Below are 19426 nucleotides of genomic sequence, written 5' to 3'. Positions count from 1 at the left end.
CACACCTAGAATATTTTAGTAGAGTACAATTCTTGTAATAGCCGTAGCACAGGTTTCATCCACTTCACACTTTGGTTGTATCAACATCCTGCCAACAACGCCAAATGTGGCAATCCGAGGGTCATTTATTTTTAGATTTTCTTGTACGTAATGGCTAAACCAGATTAGAACCATCAGATGTAAATGAAACCCAACAACCCCACCTGTGAAACCAGCTAAATGTACGGCACGTAGGTTTGTTGCTGATAGACTTGATTCCATAAGTTAGCTAAAATACATACATTCATTTACACATTGTTCATGAATCAGTTTCTGGATGGACAATCAAGTTGGAATAAGTCAAGCACAGGTCATTGTTAGGCGTTTGTTTCACAAACAGTTCATGTCATTCACAAAATACAGAAAAAAATGATTTGACCGGCAAGGCAAGATGGCGACCGTGCACACTAGCTCCATGGCTCGGATCTATAAAAGACAGTACAGTCACTACTAAATGTATAGCTGGATGACTGTTTGATGGCCTAAATACACTACGCACCTGTAGTTGTAGCTGGACAAGTGCGACGAAGGCTTGGACAGACGCCAGACAATAACACGCCCGATAGCACTAAAGCACTAAATTAAACAGTTACAATCAGTGGTACAAGTAACGCTAAGGCTTTCACATAAAGTTTGAGTTTTTAATACTACCTGAGTGTGGCCTGAGCTGCGTAGACACAAGGAAACCAGAAGTCAGAGCGAGAGGTCAGAGGGCGAAAGGTAAGAAAAGAAGAGCCTTTATGACTGCAAGACTGATCAAAAGGTGGTAGAGCTCGCCTGCAGGCTATACTCAATGGGAGACTGGTTCTGGCAGATGCAAACATGTTTTTGCTCATGAATTTTCAAAAATGATAGAGTTCACAGAATATATGAATAACTTAACTAACATAAACGTCAGAGAGAATCCTACAATTCTAAAAGGACACAGTGACCAGTAGTAGTAGTGTTAAATTCTGAATAAAATACAATAGGATTTGAAATGTGCAGCTTCTGAAAACAAATACAATAGAATAATTATCAGTGAAGTATTAATTCAACTGCACTGTGACTTTGATATATATTTACATCTGCTGACACCTTCTGCTGTGGAGTCAAACAGATCCTCACCCTTTATGTCAACACAGCATTCGTCATCCTGCAATGACAAGAAAGGTGAGCGAACCTTCACGGGAAAACAATGTGGTTGTTTGAGGCTAAATCCAGTAGTAATTAGTGCAGGAAACAAAACAAATATACAGTCATTAACATTTGGTGTTGGTGTCTGTTTGCCTTTTGTGTGATAGCTGTGATGTTTGGAATAATACTATCCAAGAAATTTAAAAATAAATCTTTGTTTGGAGCCTAAAATAGGAACCACTTTAGAGAGAACTTAATAATGATGAACTAATGATAAGTTCATCACTATCAGTTTTATACTAAGTCGAGACAAATTCTGTGTGTGTATTTTGCAAAAATAATTCATGATGACTCTTGATGTTCATGTGTGACTTTAAACAAAAGGAAAAAGTTTCACTTTCAACTGTGGAAGAGGTGGGGAAGAGAAGGAGCACCCACAGCGCACCAAACTTAAAAGAAGAAATCTCTTGCACACTGGCTTCTCTGCAGCACCAGTCATTTTATTTACATTGCAACGTTTCGGCTTGTGGCCTTTGTTACATGTGGATGACCCTAACCCTATCTTAAATAGGGTGTGGCCGGTTGTGCCACAGATGCCATCATAAAGGCACATACAACGATAAGTTGCCCATACACAGAGTGACATCCCCATGATTAAAATATCATGTAAAATATAGCAAAAAAGTACACTGATAAAAGCATCAAGTATGCATATGTGACAGTATAGCACAATTACCTGTCAACATATATACATTGGGTTATATATGCACCGAGATACAAAGCCACACAAAAATTAATCTAAAATCAGTTCTTCATGAAGTCTCTTAAGTGCCAGAATTTGAAGGCACCTCCTCTAGGAGGAGGGACCAGCTCTATGCCGAGTGCAGTCACATCATCGTTAAAGTGTGCAGCCACCAGGAACTCTGTCATTTCTGCGAATTGTGCTTTTGTGCTCTGGTTTTCCCCACATATGCCAATCCACATGCGTGGATGCACAGGTTATATGATTCCTTATGGGTATTTTCTTGCCACTGTGGGGGTGTTGGAAAAAAGCTGGTTTTGAGGATATTTTTACATTGAGCACAATTGCCACGTCGATAGTTTCCATTAGGAATGTGTGTCAGAAGTCTCTGAGAGAGTGTGGCTTTAGGGATGACACTGGCACGGACAAGGTAGTCTTTCATGTTCTCCCCCTCCAGTTCACAAATAGGGGGTGTTTGAAGGTGTTGGAGAGCATAGGATTTGATGTAAAAATGTGCCAGTGCTTTTTAAAACTGGCCCTTACAGCCCTAGAGTAAAGAGAGTACTGAGTGATGAACTGTTTCTGTTTTTAACCGTTCAGAGCGTGGCTTCTTAAGAGCAAGATCATGTCACCATCTTGTGCAAACCCAGTCATCATTTCTTTAGCTTAAATCATGTAGTGCATGTCGTCCTCCTCCGTACTCTTGAACAATGCTCAAAATCGGAATATTCTGTACGTCCCCTGGTTGTGTGAAACAAACAATTTACACCTGGGTTGCTAACTCAGAACATCATTTATCATCCTTATTAGAATCTTATATTTGAAACAGAAATCATAAAACCCCATTTAGTATTAATTATAGCAACTGGCTTATGAATATTCCTCCCTTGTCCTGGCTGGCCTCTGATATTATTCATGTTTGCTCACATTAAAACAACAATATCAGCCTTCCCTCTGGTCTTCTGCCACCACTGTTGACCTTATCCCATTTACTCTGTTGTTGTCTTCACGCTGTGCTGAGCTGCATACACTTGTAAATAATTAAAATGCGCCGCGCTGCCCTAAACAGAGAGAAATGGTGTTGGAACGCAGAGTAGCAGTGAACTCTGAGGTTAGCAGACATATTGTTTCTCTGTCAGATTGGGTTTGCTCTTTGCACATTACACCCTGGTCCTCCAGGGCGTTGCATCATAACTCCTCTGTAGACTACTCTTACAGCTGGCAAAGAGGGCACTTGAAAGGTTCATGTTATTGTAAACCTTATAAAGTTCCAAAAAGTCGTGAAAAGGGTTCCAAAAGTCCCTGAAATACACTTTCTCGTAAAGGTAAGAAAGAGCAGCAAGAGAATGTGGGTAAATAATGTCCAATGTTTGTAGAGTAAATAAAAGTACAGCTCTGTTTATTTAGAGCGATATTACAACAACTACCTCGTATTCTTTCTTCAGATTGGTATCGGTCTAGTCACCACGTTCATTTTACCAAGTTCAGAAGGCCATGATTGACAGGTGGATTATCAGGGACATGCCTACTCCGTCCGTATCAAAACAAACAGGGCTGTTTACGCAGAAAAAAGAAAGGAAATTTGGTTTTAAAGGAGAGTTACAAATTAAACAGGTTGTGTTATCTGTCACTCAGAGTCGTGTAGTTTGAGTCTCATTTAAACTGCTTCAGTGAGTGCACCAGAAAGCACAGAAAAGGTCCAGAAAATGGCCTCAGAGCATTATAAAAACAAAACTCACTTAAGTTAACTGTAAAAATGCACAACTTACTTACTTTTTCTGAAGTTATTGAAGAGAAACCACTGTGGAGATGACGGAGGGTTCTTGGACGTACTCCGGCTGCTGTCGTCCAGTTTTATGGAGATCAGCGTACGCAGGTCCACTCCATAACTCACATTGAGCTATGGGTCTACCTCCGGCCAGCGCTGACCGCAACTGACCTTTTCAAATCTCCACTCGGAGACCTGGGACTTCAGCCATTGCCACAACTAGCCTTCATTTGCAGAGGCGGGAAAGTGTAAAAAGTGAGAGAAATGGTAAATAAAATCAAATTACTCAAAAAGTCCATGGTAGAAAAAGCAAGTATAATGTAAACAATAATTTCATGAAACGTAGTAAATCTTAAAATATCTTTTGTAATTCGTTCATATTGGGATTTCAACACTCTTAACTCAAGTTTCCTACGGTGAAGAGTTGGCAGAGTTTGTGTTATTCTTCAGACAAGATAATGATTCTACAAAAAATATTAACCAAAAATATAAACCAATGAGGGAATCTTCATGTTCTTCTCTGAGAGGAGTCAGCTCTGGATTTCTTTTTTCAGTGACACTCAGATTGTCTTTGAGGTTGGAAAGCAGGTGATTGAAAACAGACGTGTCCTCCTCCCGAGTAGTTCTGGCTCCACAGACTATCTGCAAATTGAAGTGTGTCACTGCGGTTCTCCCAGAGGTTTCTACTTTCTCCCAAAGGTTTTTGTCTTTTTTCCTTAGCGAGAATGAGTGTCTAAGGACAGGAGATACTGCGACATTTGCTAATTTCCTACGAATATTATTTAATCTGCTTTTCACTGTTGCCCTTCGAGGCAGCTGCTGTGCCACAGAACTAAAAGTTATTCAAGATGTTCAAGATGAGAGTTTTTCACTTTACCCCAGGTCATCCTTGTGAAAGAGATCTCGATCGCAATGGGTTCGCAAGTGGTTAAATAAAGGTTAATAAATTGATAGAATTTGGTGTGGCTTGTGCACGGTGCCTCAAAGCAAGAAGGCTCTAGGTTCGGTTTCTTCCAAGTGCTCCAGTGTCCCACCACATGCACTCTCATGAAAGACATTCCAAATCTCTGTAGGACTTTCCTGGTAAACCAAAGGTTAATAAAAATATAAAAAGATCGTTGCCATTATTTCAGTGGAACCTTCTTAAATCCCATTGCTAAAAATGTGGCTTTACAGCAGAAATGACATTGAAAACTATCAAATTGAACATGACCAACTTCAGATACATAAAAACAAATCACAAAATAGAATTGAAACAACATCTTGAGCCCCTCGATCGACTGTGTAACCTGAGACCATCTTGACTAAAACTTGCATGACTAATAGATAAGATAAGATAAGATAAGATATTCCTTTATTGTCCCACATGGGGAAATTTCCTTGGTGCAACGCAGGTAGATACAGAGGTAGATACAGAAGAACAGAACAGATCACTTATAGGAAGTCTGAAAAACACTTTCAGTAGAAGATCTCCTATAAATAAATAAAAACTCCCATAGACAAATAAATAAATAAATACATAAATACCATTGCATAATGTGCATGTGCGTACAGAAATCCATTATTACTAGAGTTGTGTTGAAGTTTTTTTCACCCGGACGCCAGAAATTGCAAACAAAGGACAAAGTAGTGAACCGTCCCTGTGAATGAGTGCACTATAGAGTCTGATCAAACGAAGTGAAAGGGTTTCGGGGAATGCGCATGGACACTTGGACTTCGTCTAGTGCCTGTATCCGTTTATCGCAGCTTTTATCCTTCCGGCAGTGAGCGAAGCAACAAATATATGCGGCTCCATGACTGAAGTGTGTTTGCTTATTCTTCCAGTCTGCAGAGAGAAGAAAGGCAGTGGTTTCAAACCTGGTGCACTACCTGGGACCCGAAGCGGACTCTTTTATCCACTATGAAGACAAGGTAAGCGCAGAGGCAGTGTCTAACGTGAGTAAACATACTGAAGGTAGTTTGGGGCCATTGCACTCAAATCTGTGCGGGGAAATTTTGCAGTTATACAAGGCAAAACAAAAACACAAAGTAGTCGCAAGTACACAAGAAAAAATGCTTGCTTTGGACCAATAATAATAGAGTAGAAAGCAGTCTGAGATACACCCTTTTTACAGTATATAACGTATCAGTGAGCTGTGTTTTTGCAGGCATTAAGAACACTGCTGTCAAGTTTCTGAAGTAGCTTAAGGAAAATGTATCAAATGCCAACATTGTAAATAAGTTAGGATTTTTTCTTAGTGTTATCCCTGGTAAAACAAACTAAAGATATGTATGTTGAAGAGCAAAGCGATTTAAATCAGGCAGAACAAAATCTGTAGCTTATTTCTAATGTCAAAGTGAATGCAATGCAGTGAATGGAATAAAGGAACCAAACAATAACTAAATATGCAATGAAATAAAACCATTTAAAGGTGTGCTATGTAAATGTTAAGATGGACGGGTGGGTTTTGTCTCCATGGTAAACGTAAATTTCTAATATCTTCAGTTTTAACAGCTTTATAAACGCATGAACAGAGACTTAATTCACAATGAAACAATAGTTTATTAAGAGTGAACACTTAGTATCTACTTAATTAATACTTCATTCATACCTAACCATTTAATTAAGTAGTAGTCAATCTTCCTTAATGCTTTGTTCATTATGAAGTCTTACATTTACATAAGTTACTAAATAAGTTATTATAAATTGGTTCAAACTTATCCATCTTGCATTTATCAAATTTCAAGTGATAAGGAAAAAACTCTTTATGCCAGTAATAAAGAGAAAGTGTTTCAAAATGATTTTCAGTCGCAGAAGTGTGCTTCATTCACTGCTCTACTGCGAATATTTTAACAAATCGTTTGTGTTCCTCATCCTCACTTTGCTCTGTCGTGTTAAACTCTTTTAGCTCGTGATTGTAGACTGCAGTGGTGTGACTAACAGGCGTAGGACATTCACTCTTCTTGATCGCAAATGATTTTTGGAGGATTAGATTGGAGAGAAATGACATTGAAAGTTGTCCCTAAACAGTTTTGAGTGCCGTGCCGCTGGGGGAAAGCTGCTCGTCAAAGGTGCGCCTTGTGCTGCTGTTACTCAACTGTATTAAATAAAGATCAGCAAATAAATGCTGCCAGGGCAAAAAAGATCCACTCACTACATAACTGTGTCAGCTCTTGGCTCCAGCAAACACCGGGCACATCTCTTTAATAATCTTTAATATGATATATATTTTAGTCTGTACTTTAAATAAAATGCTCAGTTGAGCTGTTGTTTTAGACATTTCACAAATGGCTGTTTTAAATCTTCTGTTTTACCGTTGTGGACTGTCTGTCAAGTGCCTCTTGGTCAGATCTCATTTGAAAAAGATAAAAAAATAGGTATAATAGAAATTATATGTTTAAAAAGTCCAGATGTAGAAAAGACATGGAGACCTCATATCATAAATCTCATTCTTATTTTGCCATCACTATTGAGCACTTACTGTATCTGTTGCCACTTTTAAAAAGACCTTGTACCTGACTTTTAATTCTTCAGAAAAATGCCCCTAACCTCATACAGCGTGTGTCATTGTGAGCTCATAATATGCTGTATTCTAACATCTTATATTCTGATACATGATCAACATTGTTTAGAATAGTTTTATACATTATTGTATGCTCTATTAACATTGTAAAACAAATGTTTCCTCCTTCGGAAATCCATCAGGCTGGCCTGAGTCCAGTTCCAAGGCTTAAACGCTGATGAAGCAATTCTCTCCAACTCACAAATTGATTGTGCTCAGCTTAAAGTTTGTTTTACCAGTGAAAAGATGGACAAAATAACAATTTGTCAATTGACTGTTCCAGTACCATTTGTTTAAAAGGGTTATGCATTTATTACACGTGTGTGTGTGTGTGTGTGTGTATGTGTGTGTGTGTGTGTGTGTGTATGTATGTGTGTGTGTATGTATGTATGTATGTGTGTGTGTGTGTGTGTGTGTGTATGTATGTGTGTGTGTATGTATGTATGTATGTGTGTGTGTGTGTATGTGTGTGTGTGTGTGTGTGTGTATGTATGTGTGTGTGTATGTATGTATGTATGTGTGTGTGTGTGTGTGTGTGTGTGTGTATGTGTGTGTGTATGTGTATGTGTGTGTGTGTGTGTGTGTGTATGTATGTGTGTATGTGTGTGTGTGTGTGTGTGTGTGTGTGTGTGTGTGGGGGGGGTGTGGGGGTGTGTGGGGGTGTGGGTGTGGGTGTGTAGGTATATGTCTGTCTGTGTCTGTGTGCGTGTGAGTGTGTAGGTGTCTGTGTGTGTTGAGGTGTCTGTGTGTGTGTGTGTAGGTGTAGGTGTGTGTGTGTAGGTGTGTGTGTGTGTGTGTGTGCGTGTGTGTAGGTGTATGTGTGTGTGTGTGTGTGCGTGTGTGTAGGTGTATGTGTGTGTGTGCGTGTGTGCGTGTGCGTGTGCCTGTGCGCGTGCGCGTGCGTGTGTGTGTGTGTGGAACAGCTTATATGTCGAGGGAGTAAAGTGACAGAAACAGTGTCTCGTAAGTTTGCATGATAATATATCTAAATCTTTATTTCATCTTGTTTACATGGGCGATGTTTACTCCCTTAAATACTGCAACAAAAGCATGCAGCCTGCCTCATTGTTTCAGCATCAAAAGCTCCATTAGGTGCAGAGATGAGCGGAATGACTTTGGGTTGTGATGTTAATGGACATGTGGTTTTCACACTACCACGGGCCAGGCTTGCACGCTCCCCAAAATAGCAGCTCATTCCTTAAACTGTCCACGTCCAAGCATAAAAACAAATAGAATACATTAGCATGAATCCCCAGACCTGAAACCTGCCTGGAGGAAGGTGCAGGTGAGGCCTATTGCTCAGTAAAGAAGGTGCAGCCATCCGTTATTTTAGCTCACGTGCAGCGATGGAGGCGAAGCACTGCAGGGGAATGGAACAGTCTCTCACTTTGAAACGTACATTTGAATCTTTTCCCGTTAAATACATTTTTCATCTCCTTTCATAAATACAAGAATTAATTTGAGTCCAAGTATGAAGCTCTGTATTGTAAAAAAATACAAAAATGAAATTGTAAACAACAACTTTTTGACATAATCCCTCATTTACCCAACAAGATTCCATCGTAAGCATGTTTTCAAAAGTAGGTCGAATGTCCACTCTATTCCTACACGGGGCACTATTTAGGGGTCACGCTATTTCTACTGTTGTCCAAATGCCCAGCAGATGATTTTTTTCCCACAATCACTTTGAAAAGTAGTGTCCAGTTTCCAGCGGTCAATATAGACCACAATGCATTGTGAGAGTGGGAAAAACAACAGTGGACAGAGACATGTCTTTAACTGGACACAACACGTGTAGATGAATGCAGATAGAAGAGCCGATTTAACAAAGCACTATTGACCCGTGATTATGAATAAATAAACTGTTGCGGTGTCAAGCTGCTTAGACACTATTGAGCTGTGAAAACATCAATAGTTTCCCATCTCGGCAATAAGCTATATAATCCAGTCCATTTGATATTCAACGTGAGCGCAATCCAAACCAAAATTCATGATTAATAACAGTCCATATGTCCATGTGTGCCCAGATTTCATCAATATAGTTATTTACCAAAATCCAGGGTAAAAAGGGTAGTGAGCTGTGTGTCTGAATCGCTCTGTGAATGAGGCACGATAGAGTCGGTTAAAGAGTGTAGGACTATGTAGTGAATGAGGCACGATAGAGTCGGTTAAAGAGTGTAGGACTATGTAGTGAATGAGGCACAATAGAGTCGGTTATAGAGTGTAGGACTATGTAGTGAATGAGGCACGATAGAGTAAGTTGAAGAGTGTAGGACTATGTAGTGAATGAGGCACGATAGTCAGTTAAAGAGTGTAGGACTATGTAGTGAATGAGGCACTATAGTCAGTTAAAGATTGTAGGACTATGTAGTGAATGAGGCACGATAGTCAGTTAAAGAGTGTAGGACTATGTAGTGAATGAGGCACGATAGAGTAAGTTGAAGAGTGTAGGACTATGTAGTGAATGAGGCACGATAGTCAGTTAAAGAGTGTAGGACTATGTAGTGAATGAGGCACTATGAAGTCGGTTAAAGAGTGTAGGACTATGTAGTGAATGAGGCACTATAGTCAGTTAAAGATTGTAGGACTATGTAGTGAATGAGGCACGATAGTCAAAGAGTGTAGGACTATGTAGTGAATGAGGCACGATAGTCAGTTAAAGAGTGTAGGACTATGTAGTGAATGAGGCACTATGAAGTCGGTTAAAGAGTGTAGGACTATGTAGTGAATGAGGCACTATGAAGTCGGTTAAAGAGTGTAGGACTATGTAGTGAATGAGGCACTATAGTCAGTTAAAGATTGTAGGACTATGTAGTGAATGAGGCACGATAGTCAGTTAAAGAGTGTAGGACTATGTAGTGAATGAGGCACTATAGTCAGTTAAAGATTGTAGGACTATGTAGTGAATGAGGCACTATAGTCAGTTAAAGAGTGTAGGACTATGTAGTGAATGAGGCACGATAGTCAGTTAAAGAGTGTAGGACTATGTAGTGAATGAGGCACTATAGTCAGTTAAAGATTGTAGGACTATGTAGTGAATGAGGCACTATGAAGTCGGTTAAAGAGTGTAGGACTATGTAGTGAATGAGGCACTATAGTCAGTTAAAGATTGTAGGACTATGTAGTGAATGAGGCACTATGAAGTCGGTTAAAGAATGTAGGACTATGTAGTGAATGAGGCACTATAGTCAGTTAAAGATTGTAGGACTATGTAGTGAATGAGGCACTATGAAGTCGGTTAAAGAGTGTAGGACTGTCGAAGTTTAGTCTATACAGACTGCGAGAGGCGAAGATCGTTCTCAAGTTCTTTATTTGATGAAAACATGGAAAAACAGGCAAAACAGCGGCATGTTGTTCGTCTTGCAGCTGAGATTCGACTCTTCACAAGATTTTGCTGTGTCTTATAAAGCTGTTGCTTGGGTCTGATAGAAATGGCCTGACCTTCGCTATGACGTCCGCTTTAAGATTGTTTAGACTAGTCCACAGATAATCAGAAAATACACAGAATAGTTAAAATACACAGAATAGTTCATTGTGACCCATATGCAGCAAGATCGTCTTGACTCATGATAAATAGGACACAGACATGATAATAATTTGATCAATATCCACAATTCCCCCTTTTGATCACATTCACGTGATCACACTTAAAGAGGCGCCAGACGCAACCTCACAAAAGAACAACGTAAACCCCCCAAAAACATATTAAATGTTTAAAAATCAAATTAAATCATTATATAATCAAGCAAATCCTTAAAATAACTCATTTAGTAAAAATCGATGTGAGACAAAGAGCATCCCCAGTTAGCGTAAACACATGGTGGGATGTAGTAATCAGACTAGTCAGATTCTGGAAAAAGTATAGGAATCTTGTCACTATCAGAGTTAGATTTGTGTTTGGCAGAGTAATAGCGTGTGTAATCAGGGTCAAAAGATAAGCAGGTTGTCTAGTAAGAGCAGATGCAATCAAGTGTTCTATAAGTGATCTAAGACAGCACAGCATCCAATCATAATCAATACATAGGCAATAACAATAATATTGGTGAAAAACAGAAACAGTGCCAGCCCAGGGCCCAAAGATGTGGTATAACCAGGGAGACCACAAGGGGCAAGGGTGGTGGTAGATGATTCTGGCTTGACATGGGTTGACTTATATTCATCCTTTGCCGTCTTTGAAATTGGCCAGGTTGGTTTGGGGCCATTTGGTGTTGACCTCTTTGTGTTTGCCCTTGGGGGCAGTCTTGAGCCCAATGTCCAGTTCCAAAGCAGTTTAGGCACTGATCAGGAGTCACGCTGAACCTGTTTTGTCCTCTTCCTGCTCCTGCCCCACGGCCTCTTCCACGAGAGAATGTGTTACGTTCACGTCCTTGATTGTAGATGATTTCTGAAGCAGGTGTGTTGTTCTTTGGTCCTGTGGCGGATGGGACTGCCTGTGGTTGTGCCATAATGGGTTGTACTTGTCCCATGACCATTTTAACCGCCATAGCAATCTGCTGGGCACTGTCTGACACTGGATTATCTTCTGTTGACGCAGTCATTACCTTGGCAGACTTATTTTCCTTCTTTTTATCATTCACCTCTTCTTGGAGCTTCTTGAGTTGTAATTTATCTTTGCCATTTTCATTTTTTCCATATCCTCATTTCGTCCTTTTTTTTCCTTCAGGTACTTAGCAACGTGATGTTGGCAGTTGGCATCAAACTCTTTTCCTGTCTTTGAGGAAAGACCAACAACATCAGCCAACTGATCCTGGACACATTTAGGTAGTCCTTTCACCAGAGTAGAAAAGAACATGAGAGTGTTGCCAGTACCAGGTTGAATGGGCTCTCCAGTTGCATCATGGAACTGTGCTTTAGCTCTTTGCTTATATGTAAAGTAGTCTTCATCATTTTTCATTTCCAGAGCCAACAGTGCGTCAGGAAGACAGGTGGGATACATTCCTTTAAGTACCTGAGTTAACTGAGGCTTTATGGTGGCAAATTATGTGGATGCTCTAACTGGAGCATGAATCTGTTTGGACACTTCAGAACGGATCCTGGCCGCCGTATTCTCATCTGTTGCTCTTATAAGAATTGCAGACACATCTCCCCAGCAAAGTGTTTCTCCTGCAGTATTCGTGGTCAATGCTCTGAGGAAGGCCGGTGCACCTTGTGTCAGTTCGGGCATTTTAACATCAGCCCTTCTAGATCTTTCAGTGCGAATGGTTGGTACACTTCTTGGTTACTTGCAGTCATTCGAAGAGGTGCAATGAGAGGAGGAGCCTCTTCAGTGCTAGAAACCTCATCCTCTTCTTCCTTGGTACCCTTGTGTACAGGGAGCGGGTGAAGTTCTCCACTCAGGAAAGCGTCATCGTATCCATGCTCAGCCACCATTCCTGTGAATGCTCCCGCCACATATTGATTTGGTGTTGACATAAATGAGTCTGAACCTGTTTTCTTCTGTTGTTCCACTCCTCTTTGAATGTGGAGTTTCTGCTGTACTTGCTGCTTACTTTTAGCTTCAATTAGCCCAGTTCCTAGGACTGTGACTGTTTCCCCCTTTCGTCCAAGCTGTTTTTCTTGTTTCCTGCGTAGCTCAGCCGCCACTTCCCGTTCCTTTCCTTCCAGTAGTTGTTGTAATCTTCTTTCTTCATCTGAGTCCGAAGCCAATCCAGGTGGTGACCATGCATTGGTGGCAAGTTGTTCTTTTTGAGCCACTGTCTGCTCAAGCATGAATTTGGGGATGTGATTTTGGCTGGAAACCAATGTTGTCAGAGCTAACATCTGTTCCTTCAAATCCTGCATCTGGCTTTGTTCTTGAGTGGGTTCTGACGGGACCATAGTCAGAGTACCCGAGACTACAGCATGTTTTGTTGGCAGCAATGGTATGGTTCTGGTTGTATCTCTTCTCATAAATGAATCCATGGATGAGCACTGCAGGGGAGGAACCGCTGGAGTAGAAGTGTGGGGAGCTGGTTTTTCTTGTTCCTTTTCTGTCATAATTTTCTTTCGCCAGTTGTGCATATGCACTATGATGTTTGTTTTCAGAGGAGGGGCACTGCAGTTCTCCTTTGGCCAGAGGTGGGGGGGCGCAATAGCTGTGACGTCGACCTTGTACCCCAGTCTGCTCGCTCTCCTCATCTGTTCTAGAGTCTTCATCTTTGTTATTCGCTCCAAAAGAGATGCTCTTATCGCTTCTGTTTTTCTGTTTCATTTTGTTTTTTCTGATTGTTTGATGCTCTTCTGGTTTCACCTGAATATTGGCCAAAAATAGTCTCTCTTTTCTGATTAAAATGTCTTTTGCCATTTTATGTAGTTTCACTGAAAATGATAATTTTTCTTCATGTTCTTTCAGTTTCTTTTTGTCAACAGTTTTTCCTTTCACTGTCCAAATTTGATGTGTTTTGTAATGCAGGACCTTAGATTGATGATATTCATGAATACAATTCCATTGTTGTTCTGTGGGAGGAGCCACAGCTTCATCACTGTGATTAATACATTTTTTCTCAGCATATTTTTGGAAGAGGTTCTTCGTGTAGTTTGCTTTTTTGCTTCCTTTGGTTTTTGTTCATTTGCACGGATTGTGTTTTCAAGATCCTTCAAAAATGTATTCATTTTGACTGGAATAAGGTCAATTTTATTTAATTTATCTGTATCTTAATTTAAAATGTTTGATTATTATTATTATTTGATAATAAAAAAGTGTGGCAGTCAGTGGTATTTCAAAAACAAACAAAACAATACAACTAATAATAATAACTATTATTATTATAATTCGAACAATAATTATAAGAATAATAATGAAATAAAATACGTTTAGGGAAAAAATTATATTAAAATGTATTTTTAAAATTAAAGATTTAAAATAAAAATAAAAAATCGAATAAAAAAATAATTTAAATTAAAAAATAAATAAATTTAAAATGTAAATTTACTAAATAAATAAAAATTCCACCTAGCCACAGAGGGTAGTTAATCTTGTCAGTAGAATGCTTTAAGCCAAGTAATAGCTTTCTTAGTTCCCTTTAGTTACCTACACGTCCCACGTTTTATTTTTATTTATTTTTTCCGGAGTCCAACTCCCTTTTAAATCAGTCCAACTGATTGTACGTACTTTTACACGTCCAACGTGTTTTGTAGTCCAACTCTTCTTTAAATCAGTCCAACTGATTGTCTAAACTAATGAGCTAACATTCACTAAATTCATACTTGTCTGCAATGTGGAAAATTTAGGTCTAGTTTTGGCAAATTTGGCATTTTCAATGTGCAGATTTTTGTAATAAATACAAGAGGTTTCTGCCTTACTTTTGTTGAATGTCCCAGTCACAATTGTGAGTCAAAAATAAACTGGCAATCCACTCCTCTTGTTTCTCTTTCGGCTCGGTCCTTGTCCCATTATTCCCAGCTGAACCGTTACTGGACGCTCTGCGTCGTCAGCCGACATCCAGAAGGGAATCGTTTAGAGCAAAATTCAGATGTTTCCTTTCCAAGCACGATGAGAGACCCGCATCCTCCACCAATTCTGTCGAAGTTTAGTCCATACAGACTGCGAGAGGCGAAGATCGTTCTCAAGTTCTTTATTTGATGAAAACATGGAAAAACAGGCAAAACAGCGGCATGTTGTTCGTCTTGCAGCTGAGATTCGACTCTTCACAAGATTTTGCTGTGTCTTATAAAGCTGTTGCTTGGGTCTGATAGAAATGGCCTGACCTTCGCTATGACGTCCGCTTTAAGATTGTTTAGACCAGTCCACAGATAATCAGAAAATACACAGAATAGTTAAAATACACAGAATAGTTCATTGTGACCCATATGCAGCAAGATCGTCTTGACTCATGATAAATAGGACACAGACATGATAATAATTTGATCAATATCCACAGGACTATGTAGTGAATGAGGCACTATGAAGTCGGTTAAAGAGTGTAGGACTATGTAGTGAATGAGGCACTATGAAGTCGGTTAAAGAGTGTAGGACTATGTAGTGAATGAGGCATTATAACCGACTCTATCGTCCAAAATGGCTTCTGCGGCGCCATCTTGGATTTCTCTCCCACAGACCAGAGCACTTTGAACACATAAAAGCAAAGACAAACGTATCCAAATGATAAAAATCCTGTAAAATACAAAATATACTATAAAGAACAACCCTTAAAAATGTTCACCGGTAAGTGCTACTTTAAATCACTATTGCCCCTTTTCCATTAGTACCTACTCTGCTCTCGGCTCAGCCCTACTTTAGCACATTTCCATTTGGTGCTACCTCTTCAGGCAAAGTACTTTTTAGTACCCTCTCCCTCCTTGTGCGTCACATTTAGCCAAACAGGGACTGAACGTGACGCCCACAGATCCTCAGACACTGATTGGGTAAAAGTGTAAGGTTTCAGTAGCAGGAAACAGCACCGCTGTGTCCTCCGTCAACAAGCTGTGCACTAGTGAACCCTCGCTATAACGCGGTTCTCTTTTCACGGTCTCGCTGCTTCGCGGATTTTCATCATGCATTGTGTTCTGCATTCTGATTGGCTAAACAGTCTCTCCGCGTCTTCTCTACCTGTGTGTCAATAACGTTATGGATTAATATGTACACGTACGTAAAACTGCTTGCCAAATTGAAGTTTGCGAGGCCGGTGAGAGGGTGCGTGTGAGCTTCAATGTTTTATGGAGTGTTTCATTGTATAATAATTGTAAAAAAATTAAAGGTTTCTACTTTCGCCTATCGCAGGTTTGTTTTGGAATGTAACCCCTGCGATAAACGAGGGATCACTGTACACGAGTTTAGAGACTTAACCATCAATACAAGTGAGGCATAAAATGCAGACTAGACGTCAAGAGAGTGTTATAATATCGGTATGATCACTGGGAGCAAAGACTAAACTATCATGGCAAAAAAGACCACATATGTTACTATGATAATCCACAATAGTTGTGCTAAAGCTGGCGTGGCTAGCATCAGTCGTTTCCTGTTTGGAGTAAAACCACTTGCTTCAAGACGACCAAGAAAACAAGCAGAGCTCTGCACTTCTGCTTTAGATGCACGTCCAGACTGTAGTCTTATCATTTTTGAAATACGGTGCCGTGGATTAAAAACAAAGTCATGTGAACATCTACATTCGCTTAATGTTTTATGTTTCATAAATAATGCTTTCTTCTAATGTCTCTTTTGTATTCCTTGATGTATGATGTACATTAAAGAGTTATAAAACCCAACATTAGTCATGCAGACAAACAGCATTTCCATTACAGAATGTTCCAGGAACGCCTGGAAAGATTGCTCCGAGCTATGTTTGATCCATATTGGTGAAGGAAACATTGCAATTTCAGAGAATTCTCGAAGAGCCTAAGGGAGGTCTTAAATTACAGTTCAGCGCATAGGGGAACACATGTGCTTTCTGATTAAAAACGTGCCTTACCTGATCTGACTCCACTCTAATGGAGATCTCTGTTTCTGAATGTTAGTGTGAAAAATGAAATTGGGACACGGTAAGGTCCGCTGACACATTTTAATAATACTAACTTGACGCTCATTACATTTCACGGTCACCGAATGCAAATCTGGAGCAGGTTTATTCATGAAACTGTTCGTCTGCTCTTCAAAATGGCTTAGGTTTTGTATTTATTTCATCGGCAATAAACATTTCAGTCTCCCAGCACAAGTTTCGGTCAAGTCATTTGATCAAAACACCACAAGAAAGCTAGTGAGGTAAGGGTTGAAGAGGTGACGAACTGCAATCGAGATGAAGCGTGATCGTAGACGCGGTGAGAGGAGGAATCGGTCTGCAGCCAAGATTCCAACCGAGTGAAATAATTAAAAGTGAATACATGAATAAAATAACATAACATGGTTGTTTCAGGACTGGGCGCAGGAGGAGTACAGTGGAGGCTGCCCTGTAAACGTTATGGCCCCCGGTTCGCTCACGTACTACCACCCCAGTCTGAGGAGGCCCTGCGGAAGGTAACGCACACACCACACTTCCACTTTTGTGTCAGCGCTTCTGTGTTCTGACTGGAATCGTGGCAAAAGAATGAAGTAAAAGTGACAAATGAAATGATTATCAATAGCGGGTGTTCTAGTTGTAGAAATGGGTGCTTCTTTATAATAGAAAACAAAATTGTCTATTTGGATAAAAATATGTGAAATGAGGAAAATATATTTTTTGGGTGGTTTGTGTGTTTTCAGAAAACAGGATACTGGGTCGTGAAAGTGCATGAAAAATTCTAGTTTAGTGCTCTTTAATGATCTACAAATTTGGAAGAAAAAAAAAAAAAACTCTCCATAAATTACGTTTGTTTGTTTTGAAATGAATTGTCCAAATAAATGTGCATATTTCAGAACTCAAATCTCAACTTACAAAAAAAGGCCTTTACTTGTTGTTGTTTGTCCGATTTAATTACAGCAATGTCTTTTTCATACAGCATGAAGCAGGGCATGGTAACCTAACAATCTAGAAATAATGTGTGAACATCAATTGTGACTGCATCGAGTCAAGCTGACTTTTAGAAATGCAAGATGATCCTGTATGAAGCCATCATAAAGTTGTGACATTTCATTTTGTTGTCTTATATAGTGGGAGAAGTTGAGGAAAACTCGCATTATTTCAGTTGCACTTTATTTATCGGGCAAGATCACTTTCATCCACTTCCCCGAGAGTGAACGCTGTGTGTTAGTGAGCTGTCTCCGGGGTTGTCACATCAATATGGCATTACTCTTGTCTATCTCCATGGAGACAAACAGGTAATGTCACCAGGCCAAGTTACAGGTCAGGTCAGTGGAGAGGCCATGCTGTTCACAGTAATGATGCATGTTTTTTTTTTTTAACGTCATTGATACCCATTGCATGAAAATACACAGAAAAGAGCAGATTCCATATGGAGCAGATCAATCCCATTCGTATTCATATGATTCGCTGTAGGCAATGGCTATTTTTGCCAATGAAATGCCCGCTCCGTTTTCTTAACCCCTCGCTAGCAACTGGTGCCTACAGATTATTGACCTGGGTAAGTGGAGTGATTATCCTTTTGACTGATTCGTAATAGCTCGCGACTGAAGAAATGGCGGGGGGGGCGGGGAGGGTGGCGTTCTCAGAGGAAAAGCCTGCACATAATCCATTTGTGATGTCCGGTTCCACTGTATCCACCCCGCATCGCCAACGTGCCCGCGCGCTGGAGCTATGGAGCCTGATTTCCATAATGGCATTAAGTCCACGGGGAGCGAGGGGGAGGGAGGCTGGATCATTGCATAACGTGACCAGGAGCGCTAACACACCCCCATATGTGTCCGAGCGCGGCACTGAGAATGTATCCAGGAGGACGTCGTGACCTTGACACGAATACGGCACGCAGAATGAGGCCCTGCTATGTGCATGGAAACAAAGTGCTTTTAGAGAAATGGCAGAGGAAGATGTTTGTATGTGTGAGCAGAATGGACACAATGTGAGCTCAGTGAGATAAATATTTTTTGTTGCAAGGTTTTCCTTTGTATTAATCTTGTTTAGTGTTTTCATTTATTCATTACAGCTTTGTTGACCAAACCTTGTCACAAGCTTACAAGGTTAATTTCTTTGTCATTCAAAAATAGCATGGCAGAATGCTATTTAAGGCCCAATGATGCTTTATGAGAGGATAAGAGCAGTACAAATGCTTAAAGCAATAATAAAACACAACATAAATCATGTTATTATCAAATCATTTTATACAATAGGAAACGTAGCAAGGATGGCAGCATGGCAGGAGGGTAAACGCTATCGATGTGCACTGCACTGTCAGCCTCAGGAAAGAAGCTGGACCTCAGGCTAGAGGTTGTAGCTTTAATGCTCCTCAGTTTCCTCCCAGAGGCAGAGGGACAGTTGGGGTGAGGGATCTGAGGGGAGGCCCGTCTCCTGCAGCGCTCCTTATAAATGTCACTGAGGGCTGAGAAGTCACATTGTGTGATCTTCCCCGTCACTCTGACCACACGCTGCAGTGCCTTACTGTCCTGGGCTGAGCAGTGGCCACATCATACTGTGATGGACACATCTGTAAAAAGAGATGAGCGCTGGAAGCCCTAGTCCAGAAGCTTTGAGACTCCTCAAAAGTAACTCTTCTGATACACACTGAACAAAAATACAAACACAACACTTTTGTTTTCGCTCCCATTTTTAATGGGATGAGCTGGGATGAACTTTTTCAATTTACACAAAAAACAATAGCTCTCAACTGTTGTTCACAAATTTGTCACAATATGTCTTATTGAGCAATTAATATTAA

The 19426-nt window shown here is 40.2% G+C and overlaps 1 protein-coding gene across 1 annotated transcript in view; it reads left to right on the top strand.

Moving 5' to 3' along the window:
- The window catches only part of LOC140367252 (probable flavin-containing monoamine oxidase A), an 88225-nt gene that overhangs the window by 52081 nt on the left and 16718 nt on the right, over positions 1 to 19426 (top strand). Inside the window, exons 10-11 of the mRNA XM_072453619.1 lie at positions 5490 to 5576; positions 17035 to 17135. Of these exons, the coding sequence (XP_072309720.1) occupies positions 5490 to 5576; positions 17035 to 17135 (188 nt within the window). The remainder of the gene's footprint in view (positions 1 to 5489; positions 5577 to 17034; positions 17136 to 19426) is intronic.

This window comes from Eucyclogobius newberryi, unplaced genomic scaffold (genome assembly GCF_026437365.1).
Source record: "Eucyclogobius newberryi isolate DKJ021-1_F unplaced genomic scaffold, fEucNew1.0.hap1 SCAF_2, whole genome shotgun sequence".
NCBI lineage: Eukaryota > Metazoa > Chordata > Actinopteri > Gobiiformes > Gobiidae > Eucyclogobius > Eucyclogobius newberryi.
This window is presented reverse-complemented; position numbering and strand designations above follow the sequence as displayed.